An 11,945-nucleotide genomic window follows, 5' to 3' on the forward strand; every position below is an offset into this window, starting at 1 on the left:
CGGCAACGGTGTTCTGTCAAGAAATGTCCCCCTAGCTACAGGGAAGTCCAGTGATTGTAGCTTGTTTGTGCGCGCGATGTTACGTCGCATTGTTTAGTTGAAGTTGTTTGACATTGTTGAATTGAATTGGAGTTACAAATGGATACCAGAGACTCTGAAGATAAGCTCTCTCGTCCCATGACTAGATCGACACGACGGATGTCAGGTAAAGGCGAGCACTGTTTGAGTGGTATGTCAATTAACTAGCTTAGCCGTCGGAATTAGCTCCCTATTACGCATAAGTTTAAAAGAAAATCAGATTTGGATCGGTGCTTTGACTAATGTTAGCAGGCTTCACCGGTGTAAATTATCCTCAGATAGGAATCTGTATTAAAATGAACTTAATGTTTCAATTCCTGGTACGAGTTCAGGCACAACTTTAAAACCAATGAGTTATCTCGTTACATTGCAATTCTTTGCTATATATTAGCCATTATGTATGTGAGGTTTTTTTCTTATTGTTGTTGTTTGTTTGTTTGTTTGTGTTTTATAGCGCTGTGTCTCGAAACAGTTTACAGCACAAGCGAAATTAAAATCACAAAGTAACTTTCGCTTTTCGCTTTTTCATTAAGCCGCTAAACACACTGATATATGGGCAATTTCAAAATTGCCCATATATCAGTGTGAAAAGCAAAGTCAGACTGACTTGATATTGAGTGCAACTAGTCTGTGGAAATATGAGTTTTCCTTTTAAGAGCATTCTGAAGTCATTGAAAGAGTAGTTCAAAAATGAAAATTCACAGGCTTTTACTGTGAAATCCAAAATAAGATGGCATTGACGGGGCGCTACTAGAGTACAAGGGTGTGTCATTTGGATGGAAGTGTGTAAACAAGACTAAATGATATTTGTTATTATGTACTTAACATGTCTGTTAATTAACTCGAAGTTGGCTTTTATTTTGCAATTAGGTTTCGAATGCTTTTATTTTGAAATCAGGGTTAACGTTCAAGCTAAGTTTACTTGAAGTTGGTTTTTATTTTGAAATCAGGTTTCCACGTCTCTTGCCGTAATACTAGAATACATAGGGGAGAGTGGTTATGTTGCTGAACTAGGCACACGTATTTTTGTGAGCTCCTGGCGATGTTTCAGTAAGTTCCTGAAAACTGTCCTTTAACTGCGTGAACAGTGATAACTACTGCTTGTAGCGAGTTATTATCGACATTATGCCGGCAAAGAAAGCACAAAATAAATCTAAAGCACACTCTTCTCCGAGTGAGGAAAACGACGTCTCAGGTGCTAACAATCAAGCTAACTCTGCAGGTGATGCTAGTTCTGGGTGTCTCTTAGACGTGAGTGTTGGAATGGCCCACAACTTGGATGTTATTCAAATACTCGACGGGATCAGAAGTGACTTTTCCACAAAAATTGATGTGGTCCTGACAGCGATCCAAGATGTTAAAAGGGACGTGCAGGACTTCTCGATGCGCATGGAGGGGGCAGAGAAGCGCATTAGCAGCGTGGAGGACACCGTTAACTCAGAGAAAGGCAAGACAGAGGCGCTAGTTAAACAAGTGGCTCTCCTTATGAACAAACTCGAGGACCTCGAAAACCGTTCTCGTCGAAATGACGCGGTGGCTTTCCTGGAGAAGTGGCTCCCCGAAGCGCTGGGACCAGCGACATTCCCGAGACAACCTCTCATCGAAAGAGCTCACCGGTTGCCTGGCCGGACGCAACCCAATCGACCACCCACACCGAGAGTCCTCATCGTGAAGTTTTTAAACTTCCAAGACAGAGTTCGGGTGATGCGAGCGGCTATGACCAAAGGGAAAGTTATCTGCGGGGGCCAAGAGGTCATGTTCTTCCCGGATCTTTCCACAGATCTCCACCGACGAAGGAGGGGCTTTGACCGGGTAAAACAGCAGCTGAGGTCGATGAACTTACGTTACGGATTAATTTACCCAGCGAAGCTACGAGTGTCATCTGATGGACATACGCATGTCTTTAAGACCCCAGCAGATGCGGAAAAATTCATCCAAGGTTTGCAGAACACAGAGATATAACGAATTATCTATGGGAACTGTCTAATCCTTTTCTATCTGCCCATAACAACTGTAATTTGAAATTGTTGGATTTACTGGCCAATATTGCTTATCCTTGCTGTTAAATTTTTTGGGGAGAGTATTTTATTTATTTATTTTGTGTTTACTTTGGTTTACCATTCCTTCATTCTCCTCAGATGTAATGGGCATTTTATTTACCCCTTATAGATATATGGCCACGTCCACTCGTTGTTTGAGCTTTCATTTGTGTCTTGGAGTGTTGATTGTTCGCCATACAGTCGGCTCTCCGGGATGAGAGCTATGCTGCAAGAAAGTTTGTAATGATCATTATATGCATACTTGTTCATGTAGAATATATATTTTCGTCAGGAGACGCAATTATCCAGGTGGTTTGGTTTTGTTTGACCATAATGTCAGCTCGGTTCGGTTTAGCTGCTCCCTTGTTTACGATGGATCAGCGTGTGCACTTAACTGCACCCCAAGGTCAGGGGGAGGGTGGGGTAAGGCGAGGGGCTGTCTCGTTCAGGTTGACAGCTAAGGGGGTTCATTTATGGCAGATTTTATGTTGTTTGCTTGTGTTTTTGTATTTTTCACAACTTGTTGCTTTTTACTGGTTTACTCCCAACACAACAGTTAGGGATACTGAAAGGTTTACCAACAACCAAAAGATGATACTATGTTGCACAATCTGATGTATTATTAAGAATGAGGATTTCATATAAGAATTTTAAATTTATTTCTTGGAATGTGAGAGGAATGGTAAAAGTGGTTAAACTAAAACAGGTTATTACCAGGCTTAAACAACTTGAGTCATCATCAATAGCGTTTATCCAAGAGACCCATTTACTCAGAGAGGATCTGGTGAAAGTACGTAGGAGATGGCCAGGCAAAGTGCTAGCATCCTGTTGCCCTTCTCATTCGAGAGGGGTTATGGTGTTAATTCATAATTCAGTGCCTTTCCAAGTAAACAACACTATTTATGATAAAGCTGGCAGATTTTTGGTGGTTCAAGGAACTCTCTTGAAAGAAACTTTTAATTTAGTTAATGTTTATGGCCCTAATGATGATAACCCTTCATTTTTTGAGAATTTATTTCTATTGATAGCTACCCTTCCTGGTAAGATAATATTGGTAGGAGATTTAAATTGTACTTTGGACCCGAAGCTTGACCGCTCATCAGGGATAGACACTTCACACTCTCAAACAAGGAAAAAAATACAACAATATTTGAAAGATCTGAACCTTTGTGATCCATGGAGAATTCAAAACCCTAATAAACGAGAATTCTCATGCTATTCAGCAGTATTTAAATCCTACTCCCGAATAGATTATTTTCTAATTTCCTCATCTTTGCTACCCAATATAACTAAGTGTATATATGACAGCATTGTATTGTCAGACCATGCCCCAACCTCACTATTTTACAAGGTAGAACAAGTGAATAGCCGCTCAAACAAGTGGCGCTTACACCCTAAATGGATACATGATTCTGACTTTATAAAATTTGTAGGAGAACATATTGATCTCTACTTCTCAATTAATATAACTCAAACAACTGCAGCCATTAGATGGGAAGCTTTTACAGCATATATTAGAGGACAAATGATAAGTTTCACCAGCTCTAAATTTAACAAATTTAAACAGACAATGAACGAATTAAACAATAAAATTAGAGAATTAGAGAGAGAAGTTACCATAGATGATTCAACACAGAAAAAACAGGAATTATTGACCCTTAAAGCTAAATACGAGGAGCTGTCTATGCTTAAAGCTGAAGATGGTCTAATAAGATTGAAACAGACGTTTTATGATCAGGGAGAAAAGCCGGGTAAACTGCTAGCTTGGCAGATAAAGAAACTTGAATCTGACAGAGCCATTAATATAATTAGGAACGATCAAGGGGAATTATCTACGGATCCCACAGAAATTAATAACACCTTTGTCTCATATTATAAAACCCTATATAATTCTGACAGTCCACTAGTCTTTCCTTGTATTTCTGAGGGTATGAAGAATGAATTGGAGAGAGAAATAAATTTCAATGACGTTTCTGATGCCATTACGAACATGAGGGGAGGTAAGGCTTCGGGTCCTGATGGGCTTCCGATAGACATTTACAAACTATTTAAAGCAAAATTAATTCCCCCATTATTAGATGTTTATTTGGAATCCTTTAAAACAGGTTGCTTCCCTGCTACATTACGTAGTGCCCTAATCACTCTCATTTTAAAACCAAGCAAAGCGCCAGTCGAAAGCGGTTCTTACAGACCCATATCGCTGTTAAATTCTGACTCCAAAATCATAGCTAAGGCTCTGGCTATGAGGCTGGAGAGGGCTCTTCCAGCCATTATACATGGAGATCAAAATGGTTTCGTTCAAAATCGTCAGGGGTTCCACAACGTGAGGAGAGTTCTCAATATAATCCACAAATGTGAAGAGTCACCTGATACTGCAATACTATCACTCGATGCGGAGAAGGCATTCGATCGAGTTGAATGGCCCTATCTAATTGAGGTGCTTAAGCGTTTTGGATTCGGTGATCACTTCCGTAGATGGGTTGAAATTTTACTTGCTGATTCGGTTGCAATGGTATCTACCAATAATCTCATCTCTCATCCTTTTGAGCTATTTAGAGGCACCAGACAAGGGTTTCCAATTTCACCTCTGCTTTTTGTACTAGCCATGGAACCTTTAGCAATAGCAATTAGATCACATCCTTCAATCCATGTTATTAAGATTGGGGAGACGCTACACAAAACAGCAATGTACGCTGATGATACTATTCTGTTTCTATCACACCTCGCAGAATCAATACCATCTCTCCTGAAGCTATTTGATCAATTTGGCAGTTTTTCTGGGTTCAAAGTGAATAAAGAAAAATCATCCATTATGTTTTTAAATGTAAATGAGAGGATGAAACCAGTTGTGTCCCATCCATTTGTGAATGCCACAGAGGGATTTAAATATTTGGGCATCAGAGTAACCCCAAAGATAAGCGATCTTAGTTCAGCCAATTATGAGCCCATGGTAATAGAGGTGTCGGAAGAGATCACTAGATTAATATCATTGCCTCTTTCTTTACTGGGAAGAATAAACATAGTAAAATGACTATATTACCTAAATTTCTATATATCTTTCAGTCAATTCCGCTGGCCCTCCTCCTCCTCCTTTTTTTTTTTCCAAGACCAGAAAGCTCCTCTCTAATTTCATCTGGAACAATAGGAAGCCAAGACTCAGACTCTCCCTCTTGTATTTACCATATGATAGAGGAGGGCTACAATTTCCAAATTTAGAATGGTATTATTGGGCTGCTCAGCTGAGGACCACTATGTTTTGGTTTTCAAACGATATTTTCCTTCCCTGGTTAGAAATTGAAAAATGTCCTCAAAGGGTTTGTCATTACATAGCTATCTATACTCAGCACCCTTTAAAACTTTAAAGAAAACTACTACTAATCCCTTTGTAAAAACACTGTTGTTGTTTGGCATGAAGTACAAAAATGTTGAATGACTCTCCAAGGTTGTCCTGTTTCTCCCCAATTTGGGGTAATGAACTCTTTGCTCGGCTAAGAATGACTTGGGCTTTAAAGAATGGCTTAACAAGGGTGTTATGAAATTACAGGACTTATATGAGGAATATTCTCTAATGTCATTCAGTGAATTAAGGGCAAAGTTTAATATTCCACAGAAACACTTCTTTAAGTATTTACAACTTAGAAGTTTTATTCTGGCACACTTAAACAACTCAGTGCATCAACCCCCACTCTCCATCCTAGAAACTCATGTTACAAAAAACTGTTTTGGTAAAAGACTGGTGTCCCAGTTTTATAGCATGTTAGTTGAAAACCATAAGGACAGAAGACGGGAGTGGATTAGTGACTTACAAGAAGATATTTCATCTACTGAATGGAGTAAAATATGTTTAAAAGCACACACTCAAACCATTAACACTCGTTTGAGAATGATACAATTTAACTGGATAATGCGAACATACATATCCCCTGTGCAATTGAATAAATTTGATCCTAATATAATTGATCTATGCTATAAGTGTAATAGACATCAGGGTACACTATACCACTGCCTGTGGAAATGTGAAGAGATTCAAAAATTTTGGAGCTCAGCATTACAATATATCTCTCAGATCACAACTTCCCCTGTACCACTTTGCCCTAAGTTATGTATTTTAGGCTTGTATCCAGATGACTGTACTCTGTCGTGTGAGGAAAGAAAAATGGTCGATCTTTGTTTGCTACAGGCCAAACGCTGTATTGCATTATGTTGGAAGAATGTTGGTTGCCCCTCCTTTAACCACTGGTTAAACAACTTAACATAGAGTTTAGCTCTTGAGAAACTGACTTATATTGTTAGAAAGAAGGCTTCTGAATTTTACAACATTTGGAAGATATTTCTAGATCTACTGAGGTGTGGGGATTTGGGGGGGGGGGGCGGTGAGTGAATAAGATAACTAGATAATGATGAATAATGTCTGAATTGTTGTTGGGAATATACTGTGTAACCTACGTTATGATTTTTTTTTTCTTTTTTTTTTTTGAAATTGTATTTATTTGTATTGTTTGATATCTTAAATTATTTAATTATTCACTTATTTTGAATTCTTTTAGGATTAACATTTCTATTATTATTATTATTATTATTATTATTATTATTATTATTATTATTATTTTAATACCTGCCATATGTTCATTATATTTTTGTGTTGGATACTGTTGAAAAAAAACAAACAAAAAAAACAAATAAACATATGTTTAAAAAAAAAAAAAAAGAATACATAGGGAACACAAAGCAAAATAGAGGCTGGCTGGACACCAGTGCTGTTTCAGGGTTTTTTCTTCTTTTGGCTGCTCCCGTCAGCGGTCCCCACAGGGGATCATCTTCATCTTTTTCACCCTGTCCCTAGCTCTGCATGTCCTCCTTCACATCATCCAGGAATCTCTTCTTTTGTGTTCCTCTTTTCCTCCTGCCTGGCATTTGCATTTTCAACATCCTTTGCCCAGTATATTCACTATCCCTCATCTGCACTTGTCCAAACTATCTCAGCCTTGCCTCTCTATTTCTCTACATAACTTATCCTGAGCTGCCCATGTGATATACTCAATTCTAATCCTGTCTTTAAAAAAGGGTCGAGTTTTGAGGCAACTCCTAGGCAGCCTATAAAGAGGACCAAAAGAAAAAAAGCACAAGCTGACGCTGCTGATGCTCCTACATCAGTTAATGGTACCAAAGATGGGGAGCCTGACTTTGAAGATGGAGGTTAGTTGCTGGAATTAAGTATTTGCCTAATTTTAATGGCTGATTACCCTTAGTTACCCTCACTGTTTTCGGCACTGTTAAAAAACAAACAATCCATGTCTATTATTTGTTATCTAACAGAGTCCCCTAGCAAGAAGAGCCGACTGGATGCTGAAGAAGCAGTGTTTGACAAGAGCGCTGAAAGTAAGATGGATGTTGAGGAATCATCTGGAGACGTTGAGGAATCATCTGGAGACATTCAGGAAAATGAAGACCAGGAAATGGATATTGATCAGGATTCCTTTAAAGTCACTGATCTGCCAAACATACACAAAGGTTTGGACTACAACTAGTGATTATTCATTATGAAATAAATCATAGAGATTATATAATATCCCCTTTTAATTTATTTTTATTAAATGTAAAGAACAAATGGATAATACAGTAACTTAAGAAATAGTGAGGCTGTGTAAAGTGTAAATAAAACAGGACTGAATTAAGTTATCAAAACACCACATTTAAATGACCAAAGGTTGATTCTGTTCATCAATCTGTTCCAAAATCTTATACACAGTTCATTTGCTAAATGACTGAAACTATGCAAATGTACTGTTTATAAGATTGGGGAAACCTGCAGTCAGCTGAGATTAGAGAAGTCACTTGGATGAGTGACGAAACGTTTCTCCCTCTGAAAACGCTACGTCCAGATGAACAGAATCAACCTTTGGAGATTTGCTTACCTGGGTAATTGAGAATGCATCACATTTAAATTAAAAAAAAACAAACAAACAAAGGCAAACAACTTGGACCAATACTTTATTTTCACTATATAATGCCATATAATAATATACAAATACTTTGTGTTAAGTTACTTTTCTTTTATGACTTTATTAGGATTTTATCTTAAAAATCTTCTGCTTAAAACAGATGCTCTCGGAGATAGGAACTTAAATCCCCGTGTAGTGCTTGGTGAGCGCTGCAGACCCAGTCTAAAGACTGAGGATCCTGACTTGATGAAATCCAAGAAAGGTAGAAAAATGCACCATCTTCTTTGACATTCAGAGTGTTACATTATAGTATAAGTTATTTGACCTAACCTATTTTGTTTAGTTTCAGCAACACCAGCGCCTAAAGCACCTGCACCCCCCACCAAGCCTGTCGCACATATCAGCGCGACAGTGAACAAACATGATTCACCGGCTCTCAAGCAGTCCAGCATGGAAGACTACAGGAGGATGATGGTGCTCAAAGCCCAGAGCGCTGGTATTGTGCTGCACATATTCTGTATAGAAAGGTTGAGCATCTGCGTGAAGAATTTTGATCTTTGAAAAGATGTTTTCTTTTCTAAATTCAGCCTCATCTTCAGATGTATCCAAAGTTAACCACCTTACCCCAAGTGTGTATCCAAGACGTGTGAATAACATTCCAAGAAAAGAGACCATTCATCCCAAAGAATCTGGTATTGCTGCTTTATCTCAGTATTAAAGTCCTCTGCACCACCTGCTATTAGGGCTGTGCGATATGACCAAAATCTCATATCCCGATATTAAGACATCTATCGTCGATATAACGATATAAATTACAAAAATGTAACATTTCCTATAAATTCTGTGAATCTCGGGCATCTCGACTTGCGTGAAGTGTTTCCAGCTGGGCGTCGTGTACCTGGAGTCGAGTGTTTTAACTGATGCATGGAACTATACATTTTTAGACGTAAGTTGTAACGGCCGCCGTTTTCTTTGTGAGTATTTATTACACAGCGTGCTGCGGGGAAAAGTCTGTTCTAACGTTTGAGTCTAAGGTTTATTTTTTAGCACCTGGCGGCTCTTTTTTGCTTCTCATCCGTTAATACTCTGCATCTTTCACGTGACTCGTTTTATTTTGAAAAGCCTCAACAGGATCTTGAGCTTTATTGTGAAAGGTTTATGTGGAAAATAAACAAGCGGACACGCCGTGGTTTTTACCGTCGTTGTTGCTAACGAAAACGCATAAAAACAAGCGCTTGTCCGTCTGTAGTGTGGTTATATTAAATATAAGAGAAAGAGAGAACTTTAAGAAATTAATATAGCCACTACAGTGACCATCAAAATGATGAAAAAATATTGCCGTAAACAGTTTATTTTGCGACACCACGAAACAAACGATAGCGTAAAATGAAACGATAGACGTTTTTCTATCGTCATCCGATATATATCGTTATATCGAACAGCCCTACCTGCTATAGTGGTGACATCTGTGCATTAATATAATCATGTTTTCTTTTATAAAAAGACAAACAGAAACCTGTTGCTACCAAGACACGCCCCAGAAATTCCTCTAGAGGTAAGTAAGTCATTTTAATTATTATCTTTAGACCTGATGATGCTTTTTAAACATTATTTATTAACTTTGTGTGTGTTCTTTTGTTTCTGTGTTATTAAAGGGTTCATGTGGTGTTTGTGGGGTTTAGTTCGCCTGTTAGTTCTCCTGGTACTATTTGTGATTGGGACATTGCTGACATACAAGATCGTCCCTTTACTCCAAGACATGACACGTGGTGGAGGGCAGTCATCCAGGGCTGTGAAGCCAGAAAGGTTTGCTGATCAATTGTCTGATCTTCAGACTCAGTTCCCCAGTCAGCGGCCTGAGTTGTGGAAGATGAGCAAAATCCACCTGGAGAAGCACCTTAAAACAGCCCATCCAACTGAGCCAGTCAGTCTGATTTTCACTGCAGGTCAAAAGGCTGAGAGGACACTGCAGTGCCTTGCTCGGGGTCTAGCTGCTTCCTTCTCATCTGCCCTCAATGCCTCTTTCCTTGACATTGATGGAAAAAGCAAAGCGGACCAGGACAGTGATAAGGTGAAGTTAGACATTGACAGTCAGTTGCAAGCAGCGTTTGAGGGAGAAAAACCTGTGGCGATCATTCATCGTTTGGAAGAGCTGCCACCAGGCTCCACTCTCATTTTTTATCGCTACTGCGACCACGAGAATGCTGCATATAAGCGGGTTTTCTTGTTGTTTTCTGTGTTGCTGCCTCAAGATGAGATCCCGAAGGAAAAGAGTGTGAAGGAGGTGGAAGAGATGGTGCAAGACTATCTTAAGGAGAGGCTGGTGGACACCGGTGGCCAAACTTCCTTCAATATAATGAATAATGATAAGTTTGGTGGCCTGTGGAGTCGCATCTCCCATGTAGTCCTGCCTGTGGTGTCTGAGGTGGAGAAGAAAGGATGCTAAAACAAACAAGCTGCCTGATTCTTCTTTGCACTGTAGAAGGAGCTACGAGAAAGGAGAAACGTGGAAGTATGATGTGTGCTGTGATAATTCATTTAAAGCATTCGATAATTGTATTATTCTCTTTCTCTCAGAGATTACATTGTACTTAAATTGAAGTCAAATGCATATGATTCGGTTCAACTGCACAAAAGTTTGAACAGTTTTTACTCATGCATGCATGTTAAAGGAGGTTACAGTGTTACGCCATCATTCCACCTCACAAGTGTGGTGATAATCTTTTCTCATGTGCATGCAATCTACGAAACAGAGACTGACTGAGCTGTTTAATTTTTGTGTATCGTTTCTCAGCAGCTTTTTAATGACTATCTCATTTTTTTTCATCATCCTCAGCTTTTCTTTACTGGAACTAAAAAAAAAAAAAAAGTTTTGTTTTCAGTGAAAATTTATATTTCATCTTTTATTCTGCTGTCCAAGACAACCAGGTAACTTCATTTAATTCTTTATTTTGTGTGTGTGCTGGAATCGCTTGGTTTTGACTTGAGTGTCCGTCTTTTTGAGTACCAGCTTTTTAAGGTGAATATTTTATATTCTTTGCTTTTTTCTAAATATGTATATTTGTGACATGTTTCCTGGATTGAGGTATTTTTTTTATAGCTGTGTATATATGTGTATTTGATATTAAATGGTCTTTTGAACATGTTGTCAAAAAAGAAACCACTGGAGGTGTTGTCACTTCACATTGTGAGCTACTCGCAATGTGGTTTATATTTGTAAAAAATATTTTGGATAAATACTGATCAGCTTGTCCCAGACTGTGCCTTAAACACATATGAAGAATACACTGTATTTAATAAGAGTAAAAACTTTCTCCAGTCATTTATACCAGCGCACGTGACAACATCAGAACTTGTTTGTGCTGTTTCCTGTCATACATCTCATTCCTCTTGTTATTCTGAGATTCGTTTTGTTTTGCTCATAAACACCTGAATATTATCAATAAAGATAATTTTGATACATAGAGGAGTGAGTTGTCTAATTGTTTATGATAATGATGAGCTAGGCTACTACTGTTAGGTACAAATATGAAACCGAGGCTACAGTTCTTACAGGCTCAGCCAAACCAGACAAGACTGGAGGAAATGGTGCCTGGTCTGATGAGTCTATTGTAATGTTGCGACAGTAGGGTCAGAATTTGGCATAGACAACGTGCGAGCATGGATCCATCCCTCTTTCTCTCAACGGTCAAGGTGTTGGTGGCGATGTAATTCTTGGCATATTTTAGAGTCTTAATAGTTGTTGAGCATTGCTTAAATGCCACAGTCTACCTGAGTATTGTAACTGATCATGTCCATCTGTTTATGACCACACTATAGCCACCTGCATTAAACAACATAACACACCATGTAACAAAGCTCAGTTAACCTCAAACCTGTCTACTGT

The 11,945-nt window shown here is 38.6% G+C and overlaps 1 protein-coding gene across 2 annotated transcripts; it reads left to right on the forward strand.

Annotated features, from left to right (window-relative positions):
- The first annotated feature begins 2 nt into the window (after nucleotides 1–2).
- On the forward strand, nucleotides 3–11,525 carry LOC116317750 (torsin-1A-interacting protein 2-like). 2 transcript variants are annotated; one of them, XM_039606867.1, is made up of 8 exons: nucleotides 3–205; nucleotides 7,182–7,313; nucleotides 7,434–7,628; nucleotides 8,220–8,321; nucleotides 8,403–8,555; nucleotides 8,647–8,751; nucleotides 9,564–9,614; nucleotides 9,715–11,525. In XM_039606867.1, the coding sequence occupies exons 1-8, from the start codon at nucleotides 139–141 to the stop codon at nucleotides 10,503–10,505; spliced, it is 1,596 nt and encodes a 531-aa protein (XP_039462801.1). In that variant the 5' UTR covers nucleotides 3–138; the 3' UTR covers nucleotides 10,506–11,525. The 2 variants fall into 2 exon arrangements, with proteins under 2 accessions (XP_039462801.1, XP_031592473.2); XM_031736613.2 differs by lacking the exon at nucleotides 3–205 and adding an exon at nucleotides 816–2,017.
- The last annotated feature ends 420 nt before the right edge of the window (nucleotides 11,526–11,945 follow it).

The sequence above is a fragment of the Oreochromis aureus genome, linkage group 23 (assembly GCF_013358895.1).
Source record: "Oreochromis aureus strain Israel breed Guangdong linkage group 23, ZZ_aureus, whole genome shotgun sequence".
Taxonomy (NCBI): Eukaryota; Metazoa; Chordata; class Actinopteri; order Cichliformes; family Cichlidae; genus Oreochromis; species Oreochromis aureus.

Excerpts from the sequence above, each read along its gene's own strand:
- LOC116317750 (XM_031736613.2), top strand. The coding sequence starts at position 1,204 with ATGCCGGCAAAGAAAGCACAAAATAAATCTAAAGCACACTCTTCTCCG. Across the intron at positions 7,314-7,433 it reads GCCTGACTTTGAAGATGGAG|AGTCCCCTAGCAAGAAGAGC; the intron begins GTTAGTTGCTGG and ends GTTATCTAACAG. Across the intron at positions 7,629-8,219 it reads TCTGCCAAACATACACAAAG|ATGCTCTCGGAGATAGGAAC; the intron begins GTTTGGACTACA and ends TGCTTAAAACAG.